At 47.6% G+C, this 15,275-nt stretch overlaps 1 protein-coding gene across 1 annotated transcript; it reads right to left on the bottom strand.

Annotated features, from left to right (window-relative positions):
• Positions 1-263: 263 nt before the first annotated feature.
• Sec6 (Exocyst complex component Sec6) lies at positions 264-15,007 on the bottom strand. The gene is made up of 9 exons (XM_089552890.1): positions 14,439-15,007; positions 10,901-11,230; positions 9,881-10,012; positions 7,535-7,713; positions 6,382-6,754; positions 4,837-5,106; positions 3,576-3,866; positions 2,560-2,653; positions 264-1,519 (listed from the first exon to the last, which is right to left on the bottom strand). Exons 1-9 carry the CDS (start codon positions 14,736-14,738, stop codon positions 1,221-1,223), a joined length of 2,268 nt encoding a protein of 755 aa, XP_089409016.1. The 5' UTR covers positions 14,739-15,007; the 3' UTR covers positions 264-1,220.
• Between the last annotated feature and the right edge of the window lie 268 nt (positions 15,008-15,275).

Here is a 15,275-nt window from a genome sequence, read left to right as displayed (position 1 = left end):
TAGGAGAATACCTCGTGGTAATTGTCGTATAATAATGCCTTACGCATCATTGCAAAGAAGAAGACATGCACCCATAAGTTAGGTGTCTATACTTAATAGTGCACAAAAGAAAACTGGACGGACGAGAAGTCTCTGACAAGTGCTTGTCCGTGTCTTCTTGTTCATTTTGTCTTCTTTTGTGCACTGTTATTTCTTTTTAGTCATAGAGGTTCATAGTGCACACCATGCACAGTGCATCAGTAATTGCCTTCAGTGCTTCGAAGTGGGCCTGAAGATTGTTTTAATGTCCATTGCGTCAGTCAATTCCTAGAGGAAAGTAACACTGCTACAAAAATCCCTGGGGAAGAGCAACAAAAATAATTAAGCAATACTTGTAATGTGTCACAACCTATCAACCTCTATCAAATTTCATGGGAGCCTGAAACTAATGCAATCAATGCAATGCAAAACATTTATGGTTCTACACATACAGGCTGTGATCATGGCACAGCAAAAGCTAACGTCCACAAAAAAAATTTCTGAACGCCTGTCACAACACACTATGCAATTCCAGTTCATTCCTGACAAAAAATATACAAAGATAAATAAAGTATACAGAGATAAAGTTCTCGGCACAAAGCAGATGAAGCTTCATCCAGCTTTAGCTGACGAGCTGCTTTTCACAGATAGCAATTCAGCAACCATTCAGCCCTAAGTTATGCTTGGGGCAGACTCGGCATAGACATCCACACACGACTGTCAAATTGGCATCAGTGAAACGAACAACGTGACAGGGGCATATTGATATGACCAATATTTGGCTTGGTTGTAGAACTAAGACTGATCCGCACTGTTCACAGCACTGTGTTGCCACACCTTGAGATGCCTTAACAGCACAAAATGAAACCCACTGTATTCGGAGATAAGCACTGCATTTAAACTGCAACCTAGCCATTCCATAGCATTTCGGAAACAGGAGAACATAAGTCAGCAAACGACAAACAGCGTGAGCAGTCAGGTGAGCAAGCTCGCGTGAGATTATTTAAACAGCAAATGTTAACTAGACACAACCCTATAAAAGACGCATTACTCTTCCAAACGCAAGTTCAACTTGCAGGTCCTGATGAAGTGCAGTGAATTCATGTCCATCATACTTCATACTACTGCCCGTGTACGAATGCTCTCTGTCGCTCTTCCGCTGACCAAGCACACACCAGAGGAGTCCACACAGTCTCTAGTGACTATGTCAGCACGATCTCTGAGAAGACGCTCTTGGGCACGCCCACCCCATGGGGCTGGTCATCCGAGCGCATCTCAGCCACCAGGGTGCGTGCCTCGTTGCGCGACATGTCGCCACGGAGCATGAGCAGCGACTGCAGGTGCTCGCCCGAGATGTCGGGGTAGCGCTTGATGAGCCCCGACACCTCCAGGCTGAGCAGGCTGGTGTCCTTCATCTTGATCACCTCTGCGAGCAACGGGAGGGTGTCCAGCGGCGAAGAGCCCGGCGATGCCGAGCCCACGCTGCCAGTCCTGCGGGAACCTGCTCCCGAGCAAGAAAGAACCGGGGACCAACTTTTTGCGGATGTGCAAGTACAGTTGAAATTAATATTGTTACATTAGGCGGTGCATGCACTGATATGCGCATAAGGAAGGAAGAAGAAGAAGCTCGTGGGTTTTTGGAGAAGACGACGGTCGAGCAGTGTCGGCTGGTGCCTGCAGTAAATGCCTGTTGTTTGGAACCCCTGTCTTCCGTGTCCGCTCTCTGCAATCCCAAGCGGAACTACCCCGTATCACCTTGGTGGAGGTGCAGTCACTCCAAGTTTAACCTACTCGGATAAATTGCACTGCCACAGTTCACACTTGCAAGAAGGGTGAACAACATGCAAATTGTTAATTGTGGATTGTGGGGTTAACGTCCCAAAGTGACACACAGGATCTGAGGGATGCTGTAGTGGACAGCTCTAGGTTAATTTAGAATGCCTCAGATTCTTTAACCTGCACTGACATCGTACAGCACATGGGCGCCTTTTGCATTTTGCCTCCGTCGAAACACTGGTGCCACAGTGGGGTTGAAGCCGCGTCCTACAGTACCCGAGCATCAGCCACCGCAGCGAGTCATGTATGAGTACGGCTGGCCCATTGGTTCTTCTGCCTTTCACCACCACTTTGCACCTTACCACTTCAAGGGCCTTGGTAAACTTATCCTTCTCGCTTATGGCCACAGCTAAGGCCAGTATATGAGCTGAACTGTAGGACTGCTCATTCCAATGGAAACTACAGAGCCATTAGGCTTTGCACCAAGAAAAGAGCCGGCACTTTGTGTGTTCCCTCCATTGATCTTTGTCTTTTTGTGCTATAGGTATTGTTGCATCAACATTTATGCTATGGTTTGATGACTATTCTAATTCGATTCTGTTATCTAAAAGGCTGTCCATGATCAGCTTAAGTGTTCCCTTGCCACTGTTATCATGCAGATTGGGCTGTTGGCATAGATTTCATCCAGGGAACAGAACTGGGTGAAAAGAAGTGGCATAAAAAAAGTAAGCGCAAGGATGTTGTGGAAAATGCGTCCCCACCTACCTCCAGTTTGTGGCATGGCCTTCTTGAAAAGGTCGGAAAGTTTCTGACCCTCCCGATTAATCTTCTCAGCCGCAACCTTGCGCTCCTCGTAACCCTGCAACAAAATGAAAGCTCATACACTCGCATACCTCCGAATAACGCCAGTGCTGCTATTGCCAAACTGTGATTCGGAGTAATTTTTGGAGCATGACTTTGGAGCACTTTGAAACATCATGACAGGCAATTTGGAGCAGTTTGGAGTGGCTGTGCATCGTTCCTAGAGGTGCGCTTGCCCACGAAGCAACCAACTTTAAAGCAGAATTATATTGTGACTAGATCAAAACATGTCTAAAATGTTGCTGTTGGCTTCTCTGACCATTATTCGAAGCTGTTCTGGAGGAAAACACATTACATGTATTATTACATGCATTATTATTTACGCCAGTGATTCTCAGTATCATGCAATCAAAAATGAAATCAAATGGGATCGAACTCGCGTCATTCGGGTCAGCAGCCGAGCATTGCAACTACTCAGCCAACGTGGTAGCAGCACGTATCATCATCATCATCATCAGCCTGACTACACCCACTGCAGGGCAAAGGCCTCTCCCATGTCTCTCTAATTAACCCTGTCCTTTGTGAGTTGCCGCCAATGTATCCCCGCAAACTTCTTAATCGCATCCGCCCACCTAACTTTCTGCCGTCCCCTACTACGTTTGCTTTCTCTTGGAATCCACTCCGTTACCCTTAAGGACCAGCGGTTGTCTTGCCTTCGCATTACATGCCCTGCCCAAGCCCACTTCTTCCTCTTGATTTCAACTAAGATGTCATTAACCCGCGTTTGTTCCCTCACCCACTCCGCCCTCTTCCGATCTCTTAATGTTACACCTGCCATTTTCCTTTCCATAGCTCGCTAAGTTGTTCTTAACTTAAGCACATATAGCAGCTGGCAATGATGGCCACTAGAGTTCTGCTATTTGCCGGCTCTATTAGCATGACCACATGACATGGAAAACACAACACATCCCCTTTCATACCTTGAAAGCGATCTTCCGCTGAAGGATGGCGTGCACGTATGACCGAGCCAGGGCCCACTGCACCTTGCCGACCAGTAGCTCGAGGTTCCGCGGCAGCAGGCGAGCATAGTCACGCAAGTAGTCCTCCACTGTGAGAGTCACCGTATCGATGACGCTAGCCTCTGACGTCAGCCAGTTGCGCGTCATTACGTCTGCCAGCTCCTTGTTGACGTCCAGGAAGAGCTCGTCACGCAGCGCGTCCAGCGCGCGCTCCTGCAGTCGCTCCAGGCTCTGCTGCAGCCGGTGGTAGACCTGTAAACACCGAGCAACCTTCAGCAAGCAAGCTCGGTCGTCAAAGCACAGCGTGTTTATATTCCTTCTTCTGATACCATTTCTTCATGACAAAGACGACGCAAGACATACAGATGTACTACTATCAGCAATGAATGAAACGCAAACGAGCAAATTGAGGTGGGGACACAAAAACACCAATATATTATCCATAATGAAGTTAGCGCCAAAAACGAGGACTAAAGTAGGAGAGAAGACACAACACGAGCGCCTCTCTCCTCTTCTCTCCTACTTTAGTCCTCGTTTTTGGCGCTAACTTCATCATGAATAAGATTCAACTCGCCCAACTTTCCACCTTACTACCAATATATTAGCTCCTAAAGAGGAAATACAAGCGAGGTTGATTACCACTTCTGAAGAAGAGCCCTCGCACTTTTGAAGAGAAATTGCCCTCTGCTAGTATTAAGCTTCCCCTGGCTAAGAGCTTCGTATTTTGTAGCTCAACTGTATTGTTCGCGTTTTATTCCTTGCTGATATTACAGTCATGGCCAGAATTATGCACTGCCTAGCAAAAAAAAAAAAAAGGGGGAATATTTACTCGTGTAAGTGCCACCTGTGCGGTTGTGCATTAGCGCAGCAAACCACCCCATCTCCCTTGCAAGGCGAAAGAGGATTTAGAATGCCAAAGTATACGCTGCATTATTCTGGCCGTAACCTTACTCCAATGCTTGCTTCTTGGCATCAGATTCAACTCGAAAACGAAGGGGCAGAAGCTCCTCAAAGGAAGCCCTCCAGCCAATTGCGTCTGCTCATGACCCCATATTTAATCCCCTTGGAGCTGCTAGCGTGACATTGCAGGGGGTGGTGGATGAAAGGGCATTAACCACAGCTTAATCGGGTTAACCATGGCGTCACTAAAATCAGTCAGCCCGTGCACACTGCACCGCATCGCACACTGTGCACAAAGCTAGCGCATGCTCGTGATCACTACCTGAGATATCTCGTTGTCCCCTTTCGCTAGGGCCCCTTGTCCGGTGCAGCAGTCCGTGTATGACTTCTCGAAGAGCTGCTTGAACTGGAGGCAGTTGTTGGCCACGGCTATGACGTAGTGGGTGAAGTACTTGCGCAAGCTGCGGTCCTCAAAGTGCCGGTCCCGGAACTCGGTCACCGCCTCCATGTACGAGGCCACAAACTTGGTCGTCTGCTCCAAGCTGATCGACAGCACCTTGCGCACTAGGTCGGGTCCCACCGTTTTGGCAACCTGGGGTTGAACATTGAACAGTAGTCAGTGCCTGGTCTGAAAACTGCACGCGCAGAACCAGCTACAGTTTCAGCTGCAGTCACATACAAGACCGCACTGAAGTCTAGTGTCTAGCTTGACTACTGAACCCCGGAGAGTGGTGCTAGTTCATGCTAGAACTGCAGTCAAAAGTGTTATGGACTTGGCACAAAAAATTACGGCTGCCTACAATATTCTTGAGTGTAGCTGAATGCAGGTAGCAGTAGTCACTCATCTCATGTGGCTGGCTGGCTGGCTCACAGCAGATAAGCACAAGCAGCATAGCATGTTGCCATGTGAAGGTGAGGCATAAGAAGCAGGGGCAAACACCGAAGGAGGGCAGGCAGTTGGGCACATGCGCTGTCCAAACTTCCTACTTGAGCAGGCCTGCACCGCAGAACTGCAATAGCTAAAGACCTAAGCAATAAATGCGCTAAGCCATAGAAGATGATGATGTTCTAAACCCCATGTTTGTCCTCACAGACCAAATCCTACTTCACCGCCCAGCAAAACGGACAGTGAGCTCAGTAACAAATTGATGCCGCAGAATTTTGTACCTCAAGTCATTTAGAGCCCATCTATGACTGATGCCATCTCACTCTGAGAGTACAAAATGCAAAAAGAAAAAGCACATGCATGCAACATCACAAGCCTGTGTAGCAGTGAATGATTCAATGACTATCAACATAAATCAATCGCACGCGCCGCTGCATTCAGTCCGGCTATGGCGTATAAATGCCACAAAATTCGACATTTAAAAATTACTTCCAAGGGCAAGCACGGCGAGAGCAAGGCGAATTCCACAGTGGCGCTCTGAAGACATCGTGCAAACCCTGTGCAGCATGGCACCCAGAGACACAAATGCAAAGGCCCACAAAGGAAAGGGCTCACACAGGATTCAGTTGAAAAAATTCACGTGTAGTGCAATGAATGCGAGGGGTGAACATAATGCAAAGGGGTGTGGCACAAACGATGTTGGCGAACAACAAAGGCAACAGCATGTTCCCATGCAAACATGGTGGTACAGTCTTTGTCAAAAGTTTAGAGTCCAGGTAGTTTGCTTCTAAGCGTCGCTGTGGGACTCCTGTAACATTCGTGGTAGTCCTACCCATTGGAGGAGGCACGACCAGAAATCTTCTTACCTTCAGCAAATTTGGAGCACTGGAGATGCATTACGAACCAGACCGTGTGCTTCAGAAGCAAACTCCCTGGGCTCCAAACTTTTGACAAAGGCTGTACATTCCGAGGCCAGCCCACCTGCAGGTGCTGGTCGACCATTTGGAAGACGATCATGGGTGCCGACGTGTGGTAGCAGCCACGGCTGTCGACGTCCGGCTCGCATTCGCGGTGCCAGTCCTTTCGGTCCGACTGGAGCGCATTGCGGAGCCAGTCCTGGTAGTTGGCCACCAGCGTGCTGAGGTACTTGTCGATGAGCTGCTGCACGTCGCTGCGGCCCAGGAGGGGCTCCAGGGACGCTGCGTCCAGGCCCAGGTCGGGGTGGCCCATGAGCTCCTCGCCCATGTACACCGTCAGCCAGCCCAGCACCGTGATGTACTCGTTGCCCTCCAGCTCATTGGCGATGATGCTCTGCAGGTGCCGCGACAGGCAACTGTGGTACATGCGCACATACCTGCCCAGGGACAAACAAAACACGAAGAGCAGTTGACGACCACATCTTGAACCACAACAAAATTGCGAGGACACTTTGGCAACTGAAGTGCTGAGAGGTGAAAGCCGAGGACACTATGCCGTGACAACTTCCAGTGAATGTGACGTCACACTGTTCCCGTGGCTATACCGATACTCAAATTACACATCTTTCGGGGATCTGTAGTGGTATTCAGTCTCCCTCAACTGAAAACTTCTCCTTTTGCCATCCCAGTTTCAGTTGTCTTGATCTCATTTCACTTGAAGCTGACAGTACATACACTGTCTAGGCATTAGCACCAGAAAGATGCAAAACAATCCATGCACCATTCAGGAAAATTTCTTTGCACAGCCCAGGACAAATGTACTTCAAGCTGTAGTCTACTCTCAATGAGAAGACAGACCAGCATTTCCTCATCGATGGATACAAAAATAAATTGGTTTGGTAAACTGGTTCTTGAGCAAAGGAAATGGCCCAATATTTGTCTTGCATACCTCAGTGGACACCTGAACCACACTGTAAGGGAAGGGAGGAAGGTGGGAGTGAAAAAAAAAGAGAGAGAGAGAAAGAGGTGCTGTAAATAATTTTGACCACTTGGGGATCTTTACATTTTGTTTTTTTCAGAGGTTCCCTGCACCAGAAGCACAAATAGGTTACACGTTACTCGCCTCTGTAAACGGGGCAAGCCCCGCTGTAGAAATAAGGGCCCTTTCAAAGCTACTCATTTAGCATCTCACAGAGGGTGGAAAGGGCGGCACGGACCTGTTGAAGATGTCGTATTCTGGTGGGAAGCAGGGCACACAGACAGTCTTGACGGTCCTCAGGTCGTCCAGGACAATCTGCCGAGTGACTTCCAGGTGACGCACCAGCCACATCTTGTTTTCGTGCCGGTCTTCAAACTGGTTGCCTTCAATGCGATCCTCAACTGCACTTTCGAGCACCTGCACGGTGAATATGAGTGCATTCGATGGACTGCTTCAACAGGAAGCATTTGCAAGTGCATGCAATCATTTGGAGGTAGACCAATTCGCGCGGCTGAATTTCTGTTGCCAGCTGGTCATCTTCAAGGACAAAGTGAGAGTGACTAGCCATCCTGTAACAGGTATAGTTTCCTCCTCATCTAGTCCATTCCTTTGATGTTCAATTCCCCACCCTCACTTCTCTAAAAAATTTTCAGACCTCACCATTGGTGACCGTGCAGCCAGGGTAAAACACACATAAGTCAAAAGAAGTCTCTCGTATAGCTGTGCAACAAAAAGTCCCGTCCTAGTTAGCTAAGAGGTTCAATTGCAATGTGCAGCATCTTTTTAAAAATTTTGGTTTAGATGCCCTTTGCCCTCGCCATCCAAAAGTGTAAGTGCACTCCAGATTTAGTACAACAAAAACACAGCTACTTATCTTTACCAAAGTCATCCGCTCGAGCAAAATTTTGCCTTATTTTATGTTAAACGCCCACACAGTGACATTACATACCTGTATGCGCAATGTCAAAAGCTTAGTGAAAAAATTTACTTTCATCACTAGCTTTCAATGCACCCTGGAATGTATGTATGCAGACAATTCTGACTGCGCAATGTGACTTGAATGCAAATAAATTGAATTTCTTCCACTCTATCTCCTTCTGTAGACTTTTGACGGCGGGTGTATATGGAACATGAAGCACAATTCCTTCCACCAAAACTATGCTAAAGTCTTATACTTAGTGGGCCCAACCACAGTATGTGACCCAGGCGAATGTTTCCTTGATGCCTTAAAAAGCAAATCAAAATCTGGAATTTTCCCAAAATGCAAAAAAAGATGGAAAATTTTTAATTAACACTGAGCTGTGACAAAACGCACGCCTGCAGATCTCGTTTTTGTTAACCACAGCTCTACAGCCCGGTTTTGTTACACTTTTATTTTTTGGGCAAGCCACTTGTGCCTCGAGTGGATGACACAAACCTGAGTGCTAGGCTGTTGTCGCACATCCCCCGTCGCACCCTCACAGTGCCCACACTACAGACACCTACCCACCACCTACTACATGGTATGGCAGTTCCATGTCATTCCTAAGCTCCAACCCATCTCTAACCCGACCAAAGTCCCCTGGGAAACCTTAGTTATGTGCAAATTACCGTATTTTCTGGTGTATAAGACGCGGCTTTTTTTCCAAAATCTTGCTGGTGCGTCCTATACAAAGGTGCGTCTTATATGCGAATTTTTCGGCTTTTTTTTGTGAGTTTAGAAATTACTCAGGTTCATGTTGAAGCTTTTTTCACCGAAAAAATATCGCTACCAATAACGCGGTTGTAACACGCCTATAATACGGGGACTGCCATGTGCAACTTTTTTAGGTGAACTTTTAGGTGAACACGCGACCGTTTCGGAGGCCTCAAGCAAAAGTAATGTGAAATGCCAAAAAGATGGCGACGATCGCGCTTTTCGCCATTGTCAAGACAAGCCGGCATTTTTTTTAGTCTCCCTTTGCAACTTTGTTTGCTCTGTGTACGTAGTACGTGCATTGTGCCAAGAGAATGTTTCAGCTGCATTGCCTCCAGAAAGGGGCAAACTTTTTGATAGCGCATCCGAAGATGAAGACTTCGAAGGCTTTAAGTGAAAATAAAATGTTGTTATGGACATAAGGAGAGTTCTTTCGTTTTTTTTTGCTAAAACGTGGGCGGGTATGGCACGAGTGTTGCCTTATTGATCACTTAGCGTTGCTTAAGAACTCACAGGTACGGTGCATTTCATGATGGTCACACAAGCATGTTTAATTAAGTCTAACTAGCCTAACTGGGTAAATTGGGGTGCGTCTTATATACGGATGCGTCTTATATGCCAGCTTTTTCAATAACAGCCTGCATATATGGCAGGTGCGTCTTATACACCGGAAAATACGGTATTTAGTTGATCCTGCACGGGCAAGTGGCTCCGCCTAGGGGCACCTAAGTGAAAGCAAGCAGAACAAGACCACAGGTGAAAAGAAGAAACAGCAGTAAAAATTGAAGTTTGTTAGATCCCTTATATGTTCTCCCTTTTTTCCCTTCTTTTCTTGCCCTGTCGCGGAAAGCAAGTAATGCATGGAGTCAGGACATTCAGCACGAGGGCATCTGTGACAGACACACACACCTCAAAGCACCGCTTCCTCCACTGCTTGGGCCTGCCCGGTGGCAGGAAACCGCCGGAGGACTTCTGACGCTCCAGCGCTGCCTGGTCACGCCGCTCCTCGCGTTCGATGATGCGCAACGCTGTCACCACCACCTGCAACATGCGTGGCCAATGGCACGGAAGTCTATCTCAGCTTAGGGCAAAGACACTAAGCAGCAATATACGGGCAGACGAACTCCCCAGCGGCTCAATCGCACGCTGGTGACTGTATCACCATCATCAGCAGCAGAATAATAATTATCAGCAACCAGGCTATGCCCACTGTGGGAAAAAGGCCTCTATCACTGATCTCCAATATCAACCCCCTCCAGCGTCAGCCACTGACCACCCTTTCCTAATCTCCCCTAACCTCAGGGAACTTCCGAACCTTATCTCTCCCCATTTGGCTCTCTGCCGCTTCTGGTTGGGTTGCAAGTGATCATTAAGCAAACCAGAATTATCAAAGTCACTGCATCAAGTACTCCGATCGTTCTGTTTTGCAGAATATAGAAACAAATCGCAATATGTTTCTCAAAAATTTTCCTTCAAGCAAAACAGAGTGGGGCTCAAAAACGGGAAGCTCTTCACCCTGTAAAAAAAAGCGGCACACATACAACACACAGAGGAGTACTATTAGTGGCACAACCCAGGTGGCAAGATGCCTGGCTTGGTACCAAGTTGGATGCTGCCAATCCACTGCATTCACTTTACTGTTGAGGGCAAGCCTGCACTTAAAAATAATGAAACCAAGCTAATTCCAACTGCCATAGAATGTGTGTCACAAAAATTGACAGAGGACTGCGATAGTCAGTAATAGGAGGTTTGAGCGCAGCTTTTCACATGGCACCTGCCATCACTGGCAGGTGGTGTGTTATGCTGCTAGCTACCCTCCAGGATCTTTCCTGTTACTTAGACACCCGGTTACACTGATGTGAAATGCAGGAACGAGTGCCAAGAGCTGCGTTCTAAAAAATTGCACCCTTCACCCTCCATGCTGCTGACCTGCGGTTCCTTGCGCACCGAGTTGAGTGTCCTCTTCAACACCAGCCAGATCTGCTTGCCCAGGTCTTCCGACAGCTTCTCCACGTCCGCAAAGTACTGCTTCAGCATGTTGCGATCCGTCACGCTCTGGCTGGGGAGCTTGTGCAGCTCAAAGAGCAGGTCGTCCCGAGAGTTCTCCAGGTCTGACAGAGCCTGGTGCGCCAGCAGCAGCTTGTCGTTGGCGATCAGCTCCTGCGTCTTCTGCACGCTGCCCGGGACGTTGAAGATGTGCTTGAGGTTCTCGATGGCCGCGCCATACTGTGAGTGGCGGATGCTCTCTTCTTTCACTTCCTGCGGCATTCAAATAACATAGCCAAAATGGTTAAGTTTGTTTATTGGGGTTTAACGTCACAAAGCGACTCAGGCTATGAGGGACGCCGTAGTGAAGGGCTCCGGAAATTTCGACCACGCGAGGTTCTCTAATGTGCACTGACATCGCACAGTACACGAGCCTCTAGAATTTCGCCTCCATCGATATTCGACCGCGGCAGCCGGATAAAACCCACGTCTTTCGGGCCAGCAGCCGAGCACCATAACCACTGAGCCACAGCGGCATCGTTTCGAAAATTTCACTGTGACTTTTAGTAACAACATGGTGAAGTATAAGCTTTGAAATGTAAAAGATTCCCACCTTGGAGTCACTGAAGGGGACACTATCATAAAAAGTACTCTCCTAAACCATTTGCTCAATAAATATTTAAAGATGCACTTCAATAATCCTTGAGGTAATCCGTGTCCAATCTAATAATGAGACCCAGATGAATGCAGACCTAGACTTGGGCCACATAAGTAAATCTTAGTTGTCTTCTTCACTACCTCTCTCAACTTCTCCAGGACGGGCCATGCATTTAAAAAGAAAAGGTTGTGTTTTTGATAAAAAAACTTCTGTTTCAAAATCGCAAGGAAGCTTGCCATTTGCATGCATTATACTAGGTTATAAGTGCCCCCAGTGAGCTATACAATTTTTTATAGTGAGAGCTCTTATAGCTTTCGTTTATCCATATAGCCCTTCATTCTACTGTGGAATCAACAGCATCAGACATAAGACCTTAATTACTTAGTGAATTAATTCAAAATAATGTAATTCAATCTAAGATAATTAAATTCAATTCCCACCTGCCACAGCTGGCAAGCAGCAAAGTGGAGAAAGGAAAATCCCCCTCTCTACATTTAGGGAGGAGGCCTAGATCTGCTTTCACTGATTTACATGAGCACAGCTAGGCTTTCTCTTACGGCTGATGACGAGACTTCCATGGCCATATACAGGACTAAATGGATAAACTAAAACTATAACAGGTTTCACTGGTTAATGCGTTAAGAAGCGTAGCGCTACGAATAGCATGAAAAGTAGCTCCGCTTTTTGCTTTCACTTATCAACGAAGAAAATTTCTGAATTTGGTGGAAAGGTAAAACTAACAGAGGTAAGGATTTAATTATGTCTGTGAGAAAATTTCACTCTCCAAAAGGCTCAACGCTTTACCTAAAATCACACTATGCTGAAAAGAAAGAAGCGATGAGCAGAGGCTTAAAGATGGAAAGGTACTATTTTTGTTAGAGTAGTAGTACTAAAGCGGAGGAAAAGAATTCCCGAGAAATGTACACTATCTTCCTCTTCAGTTTGATGCTGCTTGTTCACCATATTAACATCTGTCTGTTGTTTGCTGTTCTGGAGTATTTAGCTTGGAGTATTTAGCTAGTAACAAGAACTTCTTAACCATCTTCCCAACATGCTTTGTCACGTACTGCCACAGGCCATATCCTACTCCTTCAGTATTGCCCAAATACTGCCTGGGCACACACTGCACACTACAGCAGCTTGTGTTGCTGACATCTGTCTCTGCAGGCAAATCTTGTTCTGGGTTGCCATTCGCAAACCACGTTGTTGGAAGAGTTGCAACCATTTGGGGTTTCCATTTTTGAATACTGTGCAATGCGTGCTTTCTCAACATGGGTGCAGAGCAGCAACTGGCTCTGTATCAATGTTCCGGCTAAATGCAGAACAGTGACTCTGCAGCAGAATTGTCAGCTTGCCAGCAATTTAAGCAAGGACGGACACCCGCAATAGGGGCACCACGATTCCTCTCTATAGAGGAAGGACTGCAAGAGCTGCTTCTTTTTCACAGCACTGATCAATGTGTATGCAAGTATGCAAATAAATATCCTTCAATAAAAAAAAGAAAACTGCTATTACCCAGAAAAGCAGTTGTTTTGGGCCGAAGGCAACAATACTTCCTCCTTATCAAATGTTTTTTAGGGGAATCCCCCAAGGTGGAGTAGATTTGTAATAAGGGAGTAATTACTCATTGGCATCCACCCGAGCGCAGCCATGCGGCTACAAAGGAAAGCTATACAGCTTTCTCAGAAACTTCGTAGTTAAAGAAAAATTCGTCCTGGTCAGGAGTTTGAACCCGGGACCACCGCTACACTGGAGCAGTCGCTCTACCAATTGAGCTAACCGGGACGGCAAGCGGGACGAGAGCGAATTGATCAATTGACCCACTTCGAGTTATTGATCAATTCGCTCTCGCCCTACCATAAGCTTGCCGTCCCGGTTAGCTCAATTGGTAGAGCGACTGCTCCGGTGTAGCGGTGGTCCTGGGTTCGAACCCCGGACCAGGACGAATTTTTCTTTAACTACGAAGTTTCTGAGAAAGCTGTATAGCTTTCCTTTGTAGCCGTATGGCTGCGCTCGGGTGGATGCCAATGAGTAATTACTCCCTTATTACTTCCCCCTTATGTAAGGCCTGAAACACAAGTGAATTGCCACAGGCTTTGAGGAGTGCAGTAGCAAACGAAATCAAGGAGAACTTTAAACGAACTGCTGGAGAGTATGTATGCAGTTGACAGCCCAGCCTACAGTTGCCAGAACTCTACCTCCGAGAAGAGTATAGGCGATGTCACATTTCAAAGCACACTACCAGACAGCATCTGTGACACTATCCTGCTGTAAAACAATCTGTGGCTGCACATGCCCTTAGCAACAAGCTAATAAATTGGCACTATTCTGAAATTAACGCAAAATAATGCCAGAACAGCATAACTGCTTTCGGAAATGTTTCATCATCATCAACAGCAGCCTGACTACACCCACTGCAGGGCAAAGGCCTCTCCCATGTCTCTCCAATTAATCCTGTCCTTTGCCAGTTGCGGCCACCGCATCCCCGCATGTAATTAAAAGGAATCCCAGAACAGTGCCCTTTCCCAGGACGAAGATAGCAGTACTGACATGTGCCTTCCTGCGTTGTCTTAACCCAGACCCACCCCACGTCCCTTTCACACACCTCCTTCACACACTGCTATTGATCAGCTGCAGCGCGTCACACGTACGCAAACTACGTTCGAAGTTTCATTGCGGTGTCATTGTGTCGAAACCTTCAACGTTTTTTTTTCGACATCCGGCCGATTTCCAGTCTCCGATAGTGTTTGGAAGGACGGAAATAGAATGCTTGGGATTGATATATAAGCGCTGCGCGTAAGCACGCAGAGCCTGCGGCCACACCTGCAAGCGCTCGGTGAGCGCAGGTAGCGCCTTGAAGATGTCCTGGATGTCCTCGTTGAGGTTGTGCCGGACCTCCAGGAGGTCGTTGGGGATGGACTTCTGGAGCGTGAGCGCAGTCCGGAAGCCGTCCAGCTGGGACTGGAGGGCCGTCTTGAGCATGGCCTCGACGGACGCCTTCTTGCGGCTCACGCGCTTCTTGTACTGCTGCACCTTCTCCAGTTGCTCGGGCATCTGCAGCATCGTGGTGATGTGCTTGATGGCCGTCGCCTTGGCCTCAGCTTCGAGCGCGTTCACGTCCATGGTGCCGAGTGCGGGACGAGCGTCTGCTCGCGATTTCTACCTCCCTTGCGGTGTCCGGCGCGTCTGTCAGCGATCCGCCGAGAACCCAGAGGCTGTTGCCATGCTCTCGGACAGCTCCTGCGGCTGCTGCTTACTCCTCTGTCACATTAAACACATGACAAAGTTTGAAGGCTAGTAACGCGAAAATGTAGGAAGCAGGGCGAAATCCAGCCCAACGCCCCCACTTTCTAGGGCATGCCGGTGTGCCCCAAATAACAACCAAGTATATTCACTCCACGCGCCCCAAATGTTAGAAGAACACAGCCAGAGAAGATGGCGCTCATGTCGCAAGTTGACTAATTTTGGCCGAACGTTATGGTATGTTTATTTTATTTAAATAACACTACTGATTGCGGTCCTCAGTTGCCAAGCGGCTGGGGAGTTTGTACTATACATAGGACGAGCCCTCCGAGTCCGGCTTGTGATCAAATGAGCAATTTTAATTTTGAAAGAGGAGGAGCTCATCTTCTACCATCGCTCTGCTAGAAGAACGACCCG

This window comes from Amblyomma mixtum, chromosome 7, assembly GCF_055824585.1.
Source record: "Amblyomma mixtum isolate Tamu chromosome 7, ASM5582458v1, whole genome shotgun sequence".
Classification (NCBI taxonomy): domain Eukaryota; kingdom Metazoa; phylum Arthropoda; class Arachnida; order Ixodida; family Ixodidae; genus Amblyomma; species Amblyomma mixtum.
The sequence above is the reverse complement of the archived record's forward strand: the minus strand, read 5'-3'. Positions and strand labels throughout refer to the sequence as shown.

Excerpts from the sequence above, each read along its gene's own strand:
- Sec6 (XM_089552890.1), bottom strand. The coding sequence starts at position 14,738 with ATGGACGTGAACGCGCTCGAAGCTGAGGCCAAGGCGACGGCCATCAAG. Across the intron at positions 11,231-14,438 it reads CGCTCACCGAGCGCTTGCAG|GAAGTGAAAGAAGAGAGCAT; the intron begins GTGTGGCCGCAG and ends TGAATGCCGCAG. Across the intron at positions 1,520-2,559 it reads GGCCATGCCACAAACTGGAG|GTTCCCGCAGGACTGGCAGC; the intron begins GTAGGTGGGGAC and ends GCTCGGGAGCAG.